Source organism: Chionomys nivalis, chromosome 3 (genome assembly GCF_950005125.1).
Source record: "Chionomys nivalis chromosome 3, mChiNiv1.1, whole genome shotgun sequence".
NCBI classification, from domain to species: Eukaryota; Metazoa; Chordata; class Mammalia; order Rodentia; family Cricetidae; genus Chionomys; species Chionomys nivalis.
Window position 1 is genome coordinate 40417061 of NC_080088.1, and position 18426 is coordinate 40435486.

Consider the following 18426-nt stretch of genomic DNA (forward strand, 5'->3'; position numbering starts at 1 on the left):
TGCATGTGTGTGTTTGTGTGTACGTGTGTGTGCGTGTGTGCATGCATATGTGGGTGTTTGTGTGTGCGTGCTTGTACGAGTACATTTGCGCATTGAGTTTCCATGCTCCCAGCTCTCAGCTCTGCTCTTCTGTGTCATGGAAACTAGGATTAGTTCATTTCTGTTTCCGTAACAAAATGCCTGAGCTGGGCACTTTCTAAATCATATAGACGTATACTTCTTACAGTGCTGGAGGCTGTGGCATGCAAGATCAAAACAAATTCACTTAATGTCTGGTGAGGGCCTGGTCTCCACTTGCAAAGGAACCGTTGAACACAGCGTTCTCACATGGCAAATGGAAAAAGGGCCAAAGGGTCCAATGCTGTGTGAAATCCCTTTTGCAAAGGCCTTAATTCATAACTCGTTCATGAGGAAGGAGCTCTGGTGACTTCATCTCCTGAAAACACAGCTTCTTTGTGCTGTTGCATTGGGGATACATATGTGCAATCAAGTATTTCAGCCACAGGAGGGTGTTTGTGTACTCACAAGTTGGCAATGAACCAGGATGGGCAGAGAGACGTGGAGAACTCAAGGTAATAGGGTACCAATTATATCAAGTGGAGTAGAGTCACTACTGGTGGTGACCAGATCTGGGGTTCCCTGGGCCCTGGTGGCATACATGCTCCATCTCTGTTGATGGCTGTGTGAGTGCGTGTTCTCACCTCCGTGGCTGCACAGACATCCTCCCGCCCGTCTGTTTCAGCAATGCAAACCTCACAAGAGGCCTGTATGCGGCAGTAATGGGAAGACCTACCTCAACCACTGTGAACTTCACAGAGACGCCTGCCTCACTGGATCCAAGATCCAGGTGGATTATGATGGACACTGCAAAGGTAATGCATGCTGTCATCGCTAAAGGGCAGGGCTTGTAACAGGGAGACAGAGACGGAAACCAGAGCAGTGTGGCCTGGCTGACCACACAACCATTTGGAGATGCTCCTTCCTGACCTTCAGGAGCCTGCTAGGTTTGACCTGGCTGACTAGGGCCTTCCCCTCTGCTTCCTGCTTCAGACCAGGGTCTGCTCTCAGCATCGCCTGCAGCCAGAGAATAAATAAGGTGACTGTATCAACAGTCAACAAGGGTAAAAATGGTTCTTAAGGTGACTGCATCAGTAGTCGACAATGATAAAAGGTCCTTAAAGGACTTCCACAGCTATTAGAAAAAGTAGATCAGTTTCTCCTTTTCCTGCTTTTAAAATGTGGGCTTTTCTAGCCTGCTAATATGCTTCCCTTGTTTCCCCTCTTATCATTGTGACCAGTTGGAAAGATGGATTCCCAAGCATGGTTGCTTGTCACCAGGCCTTTCCAAGCGTAGAGCCTGCCCAGCCGTTCCATCTTTAACTTTCCCTGGAAAAACACGAAGATTTATCCCAGACACCAGTCTTCTCTGTCCCCTGTACAAAATTAATCTCTACATGAAGTTTTGAAATCTCAGGGACCACTCAACCCAGCAGGAAGAAATATAAATTTAAAAAGGTAATTCACTGTCTGCAGGCAGAAAGGATCCCAGTCCTTAGACCCTACAAGAAAGAAAAGGAAGGCGGGTGGACTGGAGAGATGGCTCAGTGGTTAAGAGCACTGGCTGTTCTTCCAGAGGTCCTGGGTTCAGTTCCCAGCACCCACATGGCAGCTAGCAACCAACTGTAACTCCAGTTCCAGGAGATCCAATGCCCTCTTCTGACTTGCACATACCAGGCATGCACAACAGTGCACAGACATAGATACAGGCAAAACACCATGCACATAAAATAAAAATAAACAAATCTTAATTTTAAAAAAAAGAATTTAAGACAAAGTGATGTCAGTGTTGCAAGACTTCACAGTTTAATCCTAAAATCCTCAGCATATCCTTTTATCCTTCACTTAGTATTGCAAATCTCCTTTTGTCTTGCAGAAAAGAAGTCTGTGAGTCCCTCTGCCAGCCCAAGTAAGTACCTGATCTCGCTTTAGTGTATGTTCATCTTAGGGAGGAGCCTTATCATAGAGGAAACTTATCACAGAGGAAGTGTCTTGTCTTCCGCAGTCCCCTCTGGGCTGCCAGGGTCATCTGTGGGGTCAGGACTTTTGATCCAGATCCAGTCTGAGTGAGGCAGAGCTCAGTAAAACCATGAGACCGCATTTTTTAAAAGTTCATTCGTTTTGATGTCTGTCCGTCAAAGCAGCTGTTTGGGTCTAAATATTGGCTGTTCTGAATTTTTGCTAAGTGGTGAGTGTCCTGTAGGGACAGCAAGTGAGCCCTTCTTTCAGGGCCTTGTAAGACACGCTCATGTCATGGACCCAGGGAAATCAGAATACACGACTGCTTTTGTAAGAGGACAGTTGGAAATGTCGGCACAGCGACTGCCATAGCTTTTTATCAAGATGCATCAAAATCTCAACATGGCTTCTAGGCCCGGACCTCACCGTGATTGCCTTAGAGCAACGGTTTAAAGGCTCATAGGACTGAGTCAGCTCCTAAATCACGCAGCTAGGAAGGACAGAGTGGGAAATGCCCATATGTTCACCCCTGGCCCTGTGCCCTCTCCAGGTCCTAGCATATGCTGTCTTCCAGGAATTTCCTTTGGCCAGAGCTGTCTCCTCCCTGCTCCCTACCCACGTGACTCCCATGGCAGCCCAGAGCAGTGGCCCGTCCTTGGCCTTGTTTTCTCTTGTTTATAACAAGGATGGTGGGAGAACGCTTTGAAAGGTTCAGTCAGTGAGAAAGGGAGAATTTGAGCAATCCAGCAGCATGAATAACACACGTTTTCATTTATTGATTTGTTAGGACGTTCAGCTCATCTCAGAAGCAGGAGAACTACTTTAGAGGATGATTTTTCCCCCATGCTCCTTAACGTTCATAAAAATGTCCTTCATTTTTTCTTATTTTTTTCTTAAATAACAACTCCTCTGTTTCACCATTGTTTCAAGTTTCTAGTCCAGTGCTTCTCAACCTTCCTAACGCTGTGACTCGTTATTACAGTCCCTCATGTTGTGCTAACCCCCAACCACAAAATTCATTTTGTTGCTACTTTGTTACTGTGATTTTGCTACTGTTATGTAGCAAAATACATTGTAATGTCAATATCTGTTATGCAGGATATCTGATGTGCAACCCCAAGGGAGTTGAGATCCGTAGGTTGAGAACCACTGTTCTAACCTTTATTGGTGTTTTACATACATGAGCGTGACTACTGGGGTAGACACATTTCTGTATTCTGGGTGTGATAAGGGAAGATTGAATCGGATGACACATTCATAACTGAGAGGCACTGGGCTCTGGGCAGTGGGTGCTAATGACCACAGGGTTCTCTGCCTTACCCCCACCTCACGCCCCCCCTCCCCCCGCTGCCCCCACAGTTGTCTGCTATCAAGCTAACCGCGATGAGCTCCGGCGTCGCATCATCCAATGGCTGGAGGCTGAGATCATTCCAGATGGCTGGTTCTCGAAAGGCAGCAACTACAGTGAGATCCTGGACAAGTACTTTAAGGTACTCAGCATTGGGGTCTACCAGCCACGTTCAGTCCTGGAGAAAGCAGGACTTCCTCTTCCCCTTTTGTGGCTTTCAGGAGACCCTAAGTGCGCCCTCATCACCAGGTCTTTTTATGGAGGTGTGTACATTGCCTAGCGACCTGCTTGACCAGTGCGTGGCCAGCAGTTGACCTTTGGGGTCCATGCATGTGCTGCTCCTCTTGAGCGTTTAAAACCACCAAAGGCTCAAGGAGCTGCCGTGGGAAACGTGGCCAGGCTTTCTCCTGCCCTGTGTAACTCTTGGCAAGCTGGTACAGCAGACCCACTTTGGCCGTTCACAGTGCTTCATCTCAGAAGAGTCAAGAAACACGTGGGCCTGGAGATTGTTTCAGGATCCAAGTACTGCGTTGTCTGCCATATTAGTAGAAGAGAGAGACAGAGTTCCATGTGGAGACCCAGAAGGAACTACTGTTGAAGTGGAATGAGTGAGGAGATAAATCATCAGCAGTGGGTATGGGTATCACACATGAGGATCATTCCGGAGCCTTGAGAGTCATTGGGAGAAGTAGTTAAGGGGCATTCTCCTCGCTAACTGACGAGAACATAGACCGCACCCATGGTGTTCCAGACACGCAAACCACACACACCCATCCCAGACACTTCTTACACTCAGCCACACATTCAGGTACCACATTTCCATGGGAGCACCAAGCCCTGTGCTTTCAAGATGCTCATTTGAAGGTCAGTGCCTTGGACGCTCACTCCAGGGCATGCTCACAAAGCCTGCTGTCCCAACAGCTAGCCAGCCATGCAAGGAACTTCCCGGGAGCTCTCGGGCCATACAAGTATATTTAACACCATCCTAATCTGAATTCTTTAGCTGGCATTGTGGATACCCACAGATGAAGAGATGCTGAGCTGGGCTGAAATGAGTTTTTGATCATTTAAGGCATCTCCTGCATTATTATTAGAGAGAAGTTTTTTCCCACTACGGCAGAGATTTAAACTCTGGGGTTCTAGTTTTCATCTTACACTGGAGAGAAAATCATGGGTCTTCCCACCGGCAATGTCTTAGCCATTCCCATGTGGCAGAGCACGGAAGACGTGAGCGAGTCCTCTTCTATAGAAAACGCCATCACTTTGCTGAGCAGGGGAAGGAGACAGGAGCAGGAAGAAACATAAAATGACTTGGGCTTGGCTGCTGCTAAGGCTGATGACCTGCGCTCGGTACCCAGGACCCACGGGACAGAAGAAGAAAACCAACTCCTGGAAATTATCTTTTGCCTTGCACACATATGTTATGGCAAGACACCCCCACATATACACACTTACATACACAACAAATAAATGTAGTGACAGGAGCGGCGGGCCACTCCCCACCACCTGTCTCCCAGCTAGCTTTACCCAAAATAATTACACGGAAACTGTATTCTTTTAAACACTGCCTGGCCCATTAGTTTCGGCCTCTTATTGGCTAATTCTCACATCTTGCTTAACCCATTTCCAATAATCTGTAGCACCACGAGGTGGTGACTTACCAGGGAAGATTCAGCATTTCTGACCTGGTGGCTGGCTCCATGGTGTCTGACCAACTATGCTTTCTTTCTCCCAGCATTCTGTTCTGTCTACCTCACCCATCCAAATCCTGCCCTATCAAAAAGCCAAGGCAGTTTCTTTCTTTATTAACCAATGAGAGTAACACATAGACAGATGACCCTCTTCCATTGTAAAGAAAATGATTTTTCCCAAGCATTTACTGTATCCTGTCCTTACAGCATGGAGCTGTTGGGCACAAGACACTAATTCCAAAGGGCCATTTGGGATCTTGTAACCATTTGTAGGTGGCAGATGGCCTCAGGCACTTCTGATACCTGCTATTAAATTTGATTGCCAAGTACCCAAGCCACTGTGCCACTCAACATATCTCCATGTCCCCAGGTAGTAACAACCTTACAGGCTCCTAGCAAAAAGAAGGAAGGAAGGAAGCAAGGAAGGAAGGCAGCATGGCCACTTGGGAAAAGAGCTTTTTCTGGAGCTATCTCCCATCTCAGAAAGCTTCCTCCCAGCTTACAAACACAAAGCTCCTCTTCCAAGACATCTGAGGGAGATGCTGTCCCACCAGGCCCATAGCTGCTATAGATGAGAGAGCCGATGTCTCAGACTTCCCTGTTCTCCAGCCCAATTGACTTTCCTCACACTAGACAACTGAATGGCAAATCCAATTAATTCAAGTAAGGCCCACACCGCCTTTCCCGTCCCAATGATCCAGTCACCATTTCTTTTTCTTTTTTCTTTTTGGTTTTCTGAGAAAGGGTTTCTCTGTAGCTTAGGACCCTGTCTTGGAGCTAGCTTTTGTAGACCAGGCTAGCCTTGAACTCACAGAGATCCGCCTGCCTCTGCCTCCCGAGTGCTGGGATAAAAAGCGTGTGCCACCACCGCCTGGCCACAGTCACCATTTCTTTGATGAACTCCATGCAGAATAGAAGGGGAGCCTGGTAGGGAGGCCCTTTCATACCAATCTGTTCATACCTTGTGACACCAGATGGGAGACTCTTAGAGGGCGGGACCTCTGGAGCCAGCCTTCTTCAATCCCTGACCCCAGTGCCGTATACCCCATTGCTCCAGCTGCTTTGTATGAGCGAATGCCTGGTTCAACCCCATCTCCTCTGAACACTGTTGACTTACAAGATTCTCTAGTACATGTCTCCAGATGTTCCTCTTCCTTCCTTCTAGAGCCACACAATCAAAACTGGAAAAAAATATTTCTGACTCAGAAACAGAACTACAGACAAGCATGCAGAGGTATCCAGCCTTGGTGGAGGGTTAGTTGAATCAACTATGCTGGATTCTGGCCAGAGATTGAGATGCCACTGGGCTTAATGCTATTTCTGGGCAGGTACCAGACTTAGGGGATGAGGCTGAAAGGAGCTGGGGTGCCCCCTTTTTCAGGCCTACATTCTGGTTCCCTGATGGTTGAAGTGTGCACCTGAAGCACTGACTTTTGAGAGTGAGCTGGACTGTCCAGAGTGCCCAGGCAGTGGCTGTGTACCTTCTACAGGACCCTTCCTTTCCCTCCATCGCTTCTGTAGTGAGACAGGGGACGTGGTTTGCTCTAGTTGTACTCAGGAACATTCTAGGGTTGTCGGAATGCTCCCTCTCTGAGCAAGCTTTTTGAATTGTGCACATTTAATTAGTCAAAAACCTCACAAGTGGAATTATGGGGAGATTTCCTCAGGGCAAGGGTATGGTGAATGCATAAAGAATGTCTCAGACCTGTCCCTGGGACTCTCAGGACAAGGTGACAAACAGGTCCTAAGCAAAGATGTGGCCTCTTGTGCTACCCTCACTGTATATGCCATGACACGTGGCAGTCCTGAGAGGACAGTTGGCTTCGTTCCTCCCCCTGCCCAGGAGTCTGGGCAGACATTTCTTCCAGACTCTTCTTCACAGTGTAAGGAGCCAGCTTTAAAGTAGCAGGAGGATGGGGATCATTTCCCAGCACAGCCTAAGAAAGGTGTGGGGAATGAAGGGGTCCCCCTAGAGCTCCTTAGGATAGCGGCAGCATCCAACATGGAATCTGATCTAAACCTTCCAGGTGATGCCTCCTCTTGTTGCTAGGGCTTAGGCTTGTTAAGTGGTTCCTGATGGCTGAGGCCTTGGTTCAGGCATCTTGTATTGGAGGGAATGATGCCCGCCCTCGGCACTCCTTGTTCAGTCATGTTCCCGGGGTATCACAGGTCGTCGTCGGCTTACACGGTATAGCTGAGGACCTGTTCACACGTGTGCGCTGGTACTGAAATGTAGGGCAGAGGAGGAGGAGGGAGGCTAGCCTTAAACAGCAAGATAGACTCCTGTGGGTCCCAAAGGGAGCCTGGAAGATCATTTACGCTGCTGCTTCTCCTGAGCAGCCTGTCAGAATCATAGGCCTAGGGCTTTATCTCCTGGATTCTAATTTGCTGCTTATGATGCCACGCCTTGCTATGTGTTTACTAGGTGTGAGATGATGATGTCACCACAGGCCTGTAGAACGATTTCAGGGCCTGGATCACATGGAATTCTTAAGTAATGCAGACATCTGTCCTCCCGAGCAGGATCCCATACTGCAAGAAACCCCCTGATGGCTTCTGTTGGGGCACTTTTACTTGCTCACCTTGAGTACCACTTCCTAGTTTGGGTGCCCACTGATCTGAGCCACCAATTCCTGCTGTAGCTCCTTGTGGCCAGGCAAGGACAGGGTTGGACTGTAATAAGAATAAGATGAGCTCAGCAGTTAGGCCAGAGGATACGCCATAAAACTGGGGCTTTCTAAACTCTCCTGAGGGATCTCTTCATCTCCCTCTAGAACTTTGATAATGGTGACTCTCGCCTGGACTCCAGCGAATTCCTGAAATTCGTGGAACAGAATGAAACAGCCATCAACATCACCACTTACGCTGATCAGGAGAACAACAAGCTGCTCAGGTGGGGACTGAGGGCCTGGCCATAACCCAGGGAAGGGTGCGGGGGGGGGGGGCGGCTCGAACCTCTTCCACCTGCAGAGCTGCTAGTGCCAATGTGAAAGAAGCAGAAAAGTAGGATTTCTCTCCTGATCTAGTCTGGGGATATCCAGATATAAAACTGGGATATCCAGCAACATTGATATCCGGTCAGTCAGTTATTGTTTGGGGTCAGAACTTGCAAGAAGAGAAGACTGTCATTTTGGAACACATTGACAAGGGCATGCCATTTCCACGTTTCTTCCGAGTGTGGCAACTGATTCTGCCATTGATCTTCTGACGGAACTGTATCAATGTAGTCTCTCATCGTAGACTAAAATCATTTCATCCCTAGTGTTTAAAATGACCAGTGCTGTTCCATGTAGCACTCGCTAATTGTTATGAGTGTATGTCCTTCTTTTCGTATTAGTTTAGAATAAATATTAACAAACGAAGAAGTTTCTGGCATGGTACTAGTACATCGGGAAGAGTTAAACATGGAAAGGTTGCCTCTCTTTTGTTCAAAACAAGTTCAAAGTGCAGCTTCTTTGAATCTTTCTAACCATAATCCTGGACCTTACAGAATAGATAGCCACTCATATTTTGGTAACCTGGATTTTGATCATTTGATAATTTCGATGTTTGACCCTCAAAACATTCCAGTGAGGGAAGGACTTTTCCCCCTACCTTTAGAGGTGAAAAAATAAACTCAGAAAGATTGAGTTCTAGTTCAGGGACATTTGAGTAGGAAGTGGCTGAGCCCCAGGGCCCAAGTCTTAGCAGAGGGGGTGATGGAGCCAAGGCTCTATAAAACTTCTAAAAGAACTCCTTTTAGAACGGTGATGGTGGTGATGCTGGCCTGAATTTCATTTTCTTTCAAGTCCTGTGTTCCTTTTCACGCCATCTGTCATCCCTCTTCTGCTTTGGTTTTACGGAATGGTTGAACTGACAGTCGTACCATGGGAAAAACCTCTGTGATGTGAGAACTAGTCAATTAAGCTAAAGGTCGGGTGCTTACAGGGGTAACTGGGTGATGGCGTGACAGACAGGTCAAGGAGGAGAGAAGTGTTTTCAGTGAGCAGCCATCTCGCCTGGGGCTCCAGGTGTCTGTTGAGCCTTGTGCTTGCTCCTTTCCTAGGGAAGAAGCCGCAGCCTTGCGGATAACATTTCCCTTGTGTTGTGTTTCAGAGGACTCTGCGTCGATGCTCTCATCGAGCTGTCTGATGAGGACGCTGACTGGAAACTCAACTTCCAGGAGTTCCTCAAGTGCCTCAACCCCTCCTTCAACCCTCCTGAGAAGAGTATGCCTGAGCCAGAAACTGAGTGTTGGCGGGGATGGGAAGGTTACGGGGAAAGAGGGTGCAGCCAGAACTAACTGGTACCCAAACTAGCCCCCATGCATGGTACTATTGTCTCCATGATGGGGGTAAGGTCATGAGTTTATGGGGTATTTGCCATGAGAGGCAAGGCAGTCCTTGTCTGGGAAGGAGGCCATGTAGGTGCTCAGCCTGTACAAAGACGCCACCCTGTTCCACCCTTGTGTCCCAACTGCTGCCTTTATTTCTGGTCCAACAGAGTGTGCCCTGGAGGATGAAACCTACGCAGACGGAGCCGAGACCGAGGTAGACTGTAACCGCTGTGTCTGCTCCTGTGGACACTGGGTCTGCACCGCAATGACCTGTGATGGTGAGTCATTCTTAGGGCAAAAGGGGGGACCAGAGCTGTGACTTGGGTGAGAGAAGGTGGCATGGGTATGGTGGGGAAAAAAGCAGGGGCTGAACGTAAGAGGCAGTCCCACAGCCCCGCTGAGGAGCACTGTTGGTGGAGCACGTGTTCCAAGGGCATCAAATGAGAGAGAATGGTGACCAATAGATGTCGATATGAGACTGAAATAATCGTCATGAAAGAAAAATGTGTGCCAGCACTGTCCCACCACAGTCTTTGCAAATTAACCAACTTAATCCTTCGGACACTTAAGGAAATACTGTATGTAAAAGAGTCAGGTGGTCAGAAGTCAAAATGACTTAATTTGCCATACCATGCAGGAAAAAAAAAGTAAATGAAAAATGTAAAAAAATAAATTCAAAAAGTGAAAAATTAAGATCATGGAGACGGGGCAAAATGGGTTGGGGACATATAGGTGTCAGAGTTTGGGAGGCAGAACAGAGGTCAAAGGGTATGTTGGAACCACTTGTGTCCCATCAGAGACCTAAGCTGCAGGGATGCCAATGATCAAGAGAAAACTTACATCAAAATAAGACTGAAACAAAGAGCAAGATCAAAGCGAATCAGAGAAGGATATTAAAGCCAGGTCCAGAATTCAGCCACACTGAGTGTGAAAAGAAATGTCAGTTAAAACCAGACTGAAAAGTTACGCCTGCAGGAATGACCGTGGGGTTATAGTTTAAGAAGTTAACTGAGGCAAGAAAAAGTTGCTACTACTTAAAATTATGCGCAGGGGGTTGAGTATGACGGTCACTGAGAGACAGCAAACAAAGACCCAGGAAACACTCTAGCCAGGGAGCCCAGACGGGTTTAGGTGGAAGCCAGTGTTATCCATAGGTTCAGTAACTTTCCTAGGTCCAAGTCTGCTTCAGTGTGAGAGAATAGATCCCAGTCTAACCATAGGAACAGCTGAGAAAGCAGAAGAGGCTGTTTAGAGTCAAGAATTTCCTGATAGCCAGACACACACACACACACACACACACACACACACAGAGTAGCTACGGAAACCATCAGTGGACATCTTTAAACAGGGACTCAGCCTGCCTCAACCAGGAAATACCCCCAGTTTGTCTTCCCCAGCTCCCTTCCATATATCTTAACTGCTCTTGTTCTCCCTTTGAAAAGAATTCCTCCTCCATTTCTAAGATCTGTGCAGGAGGAGTTAGTGCACTGACTTACGGAACCCTAAACACAAACATTGGTAATAAGCCAATCACCGTACATCAGACAGCATACCACTCCCGTGAGCCTTTGTCAGTTTCCATGGCCATGCTGTAGACTGCACACCCTCCTTGCAGAGAGTTTGGTCTGTGGGACCTCAACACGTCTTGGTGTACAGGCTGTGACGTAAGAGGAAATCGAAGAGGCATTTTCAGGCCCATATCTGAAAATGAGCATTATCATCTTAGATCACAGATCTCAAAGGCACAAACAAAGAGGGGCACCGAGATGACACCAGAAAAGGGCCAGGGCCACGAGAACTGGCTGTGAGGGACAGACTGATGCCAGTGTCTGTTGTTTCCTAACGGTAAATGTTGTGTTCAGCAAATGGATTCCCGGGCACTTTCCCAAACCTTCTAGATGGTAATCTACAAAAGGAATATCTTGGGGACCTGGGTCGGGTTTTGGCTTTTTGCTTGGTTGGTTGGTTGTGAGTTTTATTGTTGTTTCATTTTGTTTTGTTTGGTTGGAATGTTTTGGTTTTTTGTTTTGTTTTGTTACTATTTTCTTTTCTTTGTACTTAAGAAATGTTTGTTCCATATCATAGTTATCAACCCTGAGTGTACAGAACCTTCCAAAAAAGCAAAAAACTCTGGGACCCAGCTACCTCCCACCCCAATCAATTACATCAAAATGTCTATAGTTGAAAGCCAGGCAGTCTGAGTGTATTTATTTGTTTCCCGGTTCTGAGGAGTTGAAAATGGGGGTGGGGGTGCGATTTGCATGCTAGGCAAACCCTCTGCCATGAACTACATCATGGGTCAGAAATTGCATTTGCAATTGTTCTCTGGGACATTGTGAGGGTGTAGGAACAGTTGAGAATCACTGCCCCGGAGGAGTTTCCTGAGTCAGGACCTGAGTTGTTGCCATTGCTTTTCTATAGGACCAGCCTGTCTTGTGGATGTGTTAAAGAGAATAGCAGGAACGGAAGCCACAGAATTAGGGGAGGTGGCTTATTTGTATGACACTGGATGCCTTAAAGCTCAGAGCGGGGTGGGCGGTTCAGCTCATCTCCGAGAGTCTGTTAGGTAGAGTCCTCCCTGGCTTACCAGAGCCCCCACGGCTCTGAACTTTGATTTTCATACAGGAAAGAATCAGAAGGGGACCCAGACCCAGACAGAAGAGCAGAAGACCAGATATGTCCAGGAACTCCAGAAGCACCAGGTGAGCAGCCACGGTGCCAGTTCAAAAGTTGCTGTTTCTTTCAGGCTCTTAATGCCACTCATTTCCAGAGCCCCGGGAAGTGAGAGAAACACACTTCATTTAATACAGTAGATCCCAAAGGATGCTACCTCACCTGTACTACCAAACTGTGGTATAGACTGTACCCTGAAGGAGTTACTGTAGGTGAGAGGGGCTGGGGTATCTCTCCAAACCTCCCACCAGCCGTCATCTGAGAGCTGCTACCAGAAAACAATGTTTAGCATGTCCGTCCTCCAGCTTGTGTGGGTAGACAGGCAGAGAAAGCCCTGAGGCAGAGATGCCGGTGCAGGCCACAAGAAGGCAGCTGGACATGGAGTACCAGCCGGGCCTGTTAGACGCCAGCCAATGTTGTCAGCATTTTCCTAGGGTCAGTTCTGAAACTGAAATCGAATTCCCATGTCGTATAATTTACCGCTTTAAAATATGCAGTTATACAAGGGAGTGACTGTCAGTGTGTCCCTAAGATTGTCAGCCATTCCCCACAGTCTATTTCCAGAGTGTTTTAACCTCCCCACAAAAAAAACCCATGCCCACTAGAAGCAACTCCTCTTTTCTTCCTTTCCCCCTGCCCCTGGCAATTGCTAACCTATTTTTTGACGCTGTAGATGGGCCTGGTCTGGGCAGGTCATGTAGCACGCTCTTTTCTTCCTGATTTCTTGTACTTAGCATAATGCTTGTACGTGGTTCATGCTTGCGGCATGGATCTACTTCATTCCTCTTTAGCGAGTGCTGTTCCACATGCACGGCGTTTTGTGTATGTATCCAGTAGCTGACGGATATTTAGGTGGCTTCTGGCTCTGATGAATGATGCTGCTGTGAGCTTGACTGTATAAGTTCTGTGGGCATGGTTTCACTCCCTGTATATTTAGGAATAGAATTCGGTTAATAAAATCACACTCTGTTTAATCCCTAAGGGGTTGGCAAACTGCTTTGCAAACACCATTCATTGTATGCCCTCCCCAACAGGTCGCCATTTTCTTCACATCCTTGCCAATGTGTGTTACTAGTATCCTTCATTTCGTCTGACCTACTGGATGCCTAGTGGCATCTCGTTATGTTTTTATTTGCATTCCTCTAATGCCTAATGTTGTGTCCTTATTGGCTGTCTGCGCATCTTCTTTGGAGGAATGTGTCAGGCACTGTTGTAAAAGCTGGGACAGTATTGCCCTTGTGTTACAGTTGAAGACACTAAGGTGTAGATTTCAAAATACTCCCAAAGACACTAAAAAAGGTGAAGCCAAATTCAAGCCCAGATAGTCTGCCTCTGGGCCTATTGATTTTAGTAATTTTTGTGGGACGTGGTATCCCTTTTAGTATCCTTAAAACTGGGACAATAATATCTGATTTGCTTATTTTATAAGATGTTCTTATAGGGTCAGCTCTTAAAGTCAGTAAACTGTTTGACCATGCACAAATTGGACATAGATTTGTGTTGTTTATCACACAAAGAGGAGCCATCCAAGTAAGTAACTAAAGTCACATAATCGTGTGACTATTGGTGCTACAGAAAGTCTGGGGCCCCGGATAAATGCATATTTTGCATAATTTGCATAATGATTATTTCTTCTCCATCTCAAAGGAAACAGCTGAGAAGACCAAGAAGGTAAACACCAAAGAAATGTAACAAGAAGCACACAGCGCCGTGTCTGGAGCCCAGCACCTCTTCAGCGCTGAGTCCGGTACACACGAGCATCTGCTGCGATCACCAAACCACCAGTATTTGCTTGTCTGGCAATGAATATTATTTCGTTTGTTTTGCAAATGAAGGAAATGAGGGTGCTGGCTAGTGAGGGAAGGCCATGACCTTCATTTCTAGGAGTGCTTGAAGAGAAACTAAAGGGTGCTGTGGGGCCGGAGGCGAGTAAGGCAGCTGCATCAGGCTGGCAGAGGAGCAGGCGCGGGTCTGAACGAACCCTTCCTGGGGTCACAGCTGAGCGGAGGCCACAGGGAAAGCATGTGATGTTGTGGGGAGGACTGAGCTGGCTCTGCTGAAGGAAGGGAGGAGCCCTGCTGCCCGGACCCTGTCACCACTGTCGCATGCAGCATGTCTGCTGCCCCTCTTGGTCCCAACAATCACCTGAATACACAGCCACCCCACTAGTTACCTGTGCCCCTCAGATTTGGATGGAGTTTCCAGGAGGTTGTGTTTAAATGATGCAGATACTTAGTGTACTTCAAGCGCCATGGAGACCTAACCAAAATTTTAAAATACATTTTTTTTTTTACCAAAGGTGCTATTTCTCTGTAAAAGACTTTTTTTTTTGCAAGCTGACTTCATTCCTCAATTATTATCATTATATTATTATTGTCATTTTTTTTAGTATCTTTTTCTTGACTAGATATTAAGCTTTCGTAATTATTTTTTTCAGTAGTCCTACTGTTTCAAAGGTGAAAGGGGGTTGGGAGCTTTTCTTGATACAGGGAACTCTGTAGCATAAATGGCCCCTTCCCCTGCCACACACTAAACTAGAGGCACCCCAGAGCTGTACCGCCCACCCCTGGCATCCAGAAGCATGCCAAGAAGCATGAGATCGATGCCTCAGACAAGCCATAGGACGAAGCATCTTCATAGACAGTTGTTGAGATCCTTTCAGGTAGCTGGGGTGAGGACTTCATGGGTCAGTCTGCCCAGGAAGAGAGCATGAAGGAAAACCCCCACCCTTCTCCACATGGTGCACGTGAGTGCGGTCTCTAGTTGGAGTCAGAGATTTCCCCATACAGATGAAGGCAGAAGTTTTCAGATTTGAAAACAGTTGAAAATGAGGACTGAATCTTGGCACAGGGAAGGTGGGGGAGCCACACACAACTCAGTTATTGCAAGTCCATTCTTTCTTTGGACCTCTGATTCTTTAACTCCCTTATTACCATGTTTCATGTGCACTTAACATCCCCCACACACAAAAAAATGAGACCCTTATCTCATTTGCAAAACTCAAACTATAGACCCTGCAGGTAAAGTATTGAGGTTTTCCCGCACAGACAACTGTGGAAAGTCGGGATGGGAGGGATCCCTCCTGGATAGTTTCCCTGCTCTCTTGCGAAAGGAGACGACTCTGTTGCCGAGTGTTCTGAGCTTTTCTGTACCATCCCATTCAAAAACTCTGTGAGCCCCTGGTGCAGTCTGGATTTAACTCCCTCTCCAAGTGCCTTGGAGAACTCACAGCAGCAGCAGCATGCCTTAACCAAAAGTTTTGCCAGTTCTTGGATATGATGGGGGAGGGCAGGATTATCAGTTTGCTGAAGGCAAGCAGCTATAGTACCTGTTCACCAGTCATCTTCAGCACAGTGCTTTTCAACCTTGACTATCCCACCCCGGAACACTGAATACCCAAGGGCAAGCCCACGTTCCTCTTGAGTCCGCTACTTCTGTATACATAAGGCGGCTGTTGTCTGCAGCACCATAGATTATGTGGTGCCTAAACCATTCATGAAAAGCTGCTAAGTAGCCTAGTTTGGGGAGCCTTAGGTAGAGCTTGGCATGGGGTCAACAAGCAGGATTGCATCCAGTTCGGTTCCTACAGTCCTCCAGAAGCCTGTAGGCCACGGCTGCAAGCTCCTTGGGCTGTGTGTGTGTGTCTTTAATACACAGCAGTGTCTCTTAAAGATTCAGAGCCCAGGGAGGCCTTCCCATATACAAATGCCAGGACCATGGATTCTGCTGTCAGTCTTGGGAAAGCAGGCTCCTCCATCTACAGCCAAGTCCATGTGAACAGTCTGAATTCCTTCGTTATACCCATGATCTAAATGTTAAACTTCAGGAAACAGTTTCAACAGCTTTCTGGTGCCCGTGTGGTTATGAAAATGCGTTTGTATTTAGTGTGCTTCCATAGTTTCATTTAACTTGTTTTTGTAATTTCTGATTTTTGTTACTATTAATAAATAAAACTAAAATCATAGTTTTGTTGGTTCTCTTATCTCCAGTGAAGGTCAAATGAAATTATGAGAGCATTTACCTTTTACCATATAAAAGTAGGTGAGCCTTGTTGGGGGTGATACTAATAAATGATTATTTCCTTCTATTTAATGTTCAATGTTGGGCCACCATACGTGGCAACAATAATTTATTCTCATCAGTTTGACCATTTATGAGTTTCCACAATAACTTTTGCCCATAACTTACAAAGGCTGACAGCAACAAAAAACTGGCTGTGAAGAAAAGTCTAGAAGACAGTTTAACAGGCCCATCAACAGCTGCCAAGAACAATGGCAGTAGCTTCCGCCATTTGGGATCTTTCGCCTCCCCCGGCCCCGGCTCTGGCTTGCAGTACCAAATGTGAGTCTCTGCCTGTGGAATGGGTTTTAAATCCAACCAGAAGGTAGTTGGTTGCACCAGTGGGCACATCTTGCCCGGAAGATGGTAGTGCAGCGTGCTAGCCCGTAACTACGAAGTATTATGTGTAACACATCTCCCCAACAGCATATCTGTAAGATGCTTAAAGACAGCAATTCTATAATGAAACTTTTTTACAAGGATTGGAGAGAATCCACCACTGTCCATTTCAAGCAAGCGCCAGTTGGCCTTGGGATTCAGCAGCTAAACTAAGGTAGTTCTGTCTAACTCAGTTAAGAAGCGTTAGCATAAGATTGGAATCTGCTTCAAGGAGAGAACAAGAGCTTGAGAAATGGACAACGCTTGAGAGGATACAAGATGAACACAGCTCCAGCTGTTTGGCTTCTGTCCTAACCAGGGTTACTCCTGCTATGATGGAACACCATGACCAAAAGCAACTTGGGAAGGAAAGGGTTTGTTTGACTCAATTTTCATATAAAAGTTCAAAAATGAGGGCAGGAACCTGGAGGCAGGAGCTGATGCAGAGGCCAATGGCGGGCTGCTACTTGCTGCCTTTCTCGTGTCTTGCTCGCCTAATTTCTTATAGAACCCAACACCACCAACCCAGGGACAACACCACCCACAATGAGCTGGCCCCTACCCCATCAATCACTAATTTAAAAATGCCCCTTATAGGCTTGCCTACAGCCCAATCTTATGGAGGCATTTTCTCAACTGAGATTCCTTTCTCTGACGACTCTACCTTATGTCAAGTTGACATAAAACTAGCCAGCATAGCTTTCCCAGAAGTGTTATCTGAAAGGTAATCCAGCTCGTTCTGGTGACAAGAGACAGGCAGTTACGCCCTCAGGACCTGGCATGAGATGTAATGAGTCTTTCTCTGTCCCTCCAGCTCCCAAATAATGACACAGAGACTTCTTATTAATTACGAAAGCTTAGCCTATAGCTTAGGCTTATTTCTCACTAGCTCTTATAACTTCAATTAGCCCGTTTATATTAATTAAGTTGCATTCTGCCATGTTGCTCATCGCTGTTATCTCTCCTGCACATCCTGCTTGTTCTGTGTCTCCTAGTGCCTCCACCTCTTCTTCCCAGAGTCATCTGTGTCCCCAGAAGTTCTGCCTACCCCCTTTCTGTCTAGCTATTGGCCATTCAGCTCTTTCCTAAACCAATCAGAAGGTTCCCTGACAAAGACACATCTTCACAGCATAAAATATTCCACAGCAGTGAGTCTTAAATCTAGCAGCAGGTTTTGGTGATTCCTCTGGTATTCCTCTGGCGGACAGGTAGATGGAATTCCCACCCATTTTGTCACTGTATGTTTTGCCAGGCAGTGGCCAGATGCCATCTCTTGAAGGATCTTGTTTTGAATTGAGATAGTCTGTGGGCTCAGAACTCAGCATAGCGCAGCCCTGGGCTGAGAGACAGACCTGGGAGGCAACTGTGGAGAGCAGGAAGGCCGGATCCTGACAGGCAGAAAAGCGTAGACTCTAGAAGGCTCAACTCTGACAATGAGATGGAAGTCTGTGGTTAACAGCAGATCTTATCCATTTAGAGTAACATTAGAGTTTAATAGCCCCTAGGCTGAGGTCAGCAGAATGGATCAACCTCTAGGGCCACCTATTGCTATACTGCTGTGGAGCCCAAAGTCTATGAAGTGTATCTTTCTAGTAGGGCAATTAATATTTAGGGGGACTTTAAAATATGAAGAGAAGGCCTGTGCTGCCTCAGGGCTCCGTTGTTTACCACAGTCCCAATACACTTTGCCCCACTGACAGGTACAGTCTGGAGAGACTTGGGAGGGTGGGAGGGCCTGCAACAGTCAAGAGGCTGCAGGGCAAAGTGAGGCCAGCAGAGGCCCCTGGTAGAAAAAGAAGAGAAGCTTTTCAATGAAGACAGCTTGAGCAGATACTGGACACTTGCCCAATGTAGTCACAGCAACAGCATAAACTACAGGAAAATAGGAGACCCCCAAGTTCAGCTGAGAGTCCCCACCTGCCCATGCAGGAAATGCAGTCTCCAAT

General features: G+C 46.9%; 1 protein-coding gene across 1 annotated transcript in view; it reads left to right on the top strand.

The window, feature by feature from the left end:
* The window catches only part of Fstl1 (follistatin like 1), a 57996-nt gene extending 41991 nt beyond the window's left edge, over positions 1-16005 (top strand). The window contains exons 4-11 of the mRNA XM_057765971.1: positions 743-872; positions 1934-1966; positions 3376-3506; positions 7830-7948; positions 9151-9263; positions 9538-9648; positions 11996-12072; positions 13691-16005. Coding sequence (XP_057621954.1) covers positions 743-872; positions 1934-1966; positions 3376-3506; positions 7830-7948; positions 9151-9263; positions 9538-9648; positions 11996-12072; positions 13691-13735 — 759 coding nt within the window. The 3' untranslated portion in view covers positions 13736-16005. The remainder of the gene's footprint in view (positions 1-742; positions 873-1933; positions 1967-3375; positions 3507-7829; positions 7949-9150; positions 9264-9537; positions 9649-11995; positions 12073-13690) is intronic.
* Positions 16006-18426: the final 2421 nt, after the last annotated feature.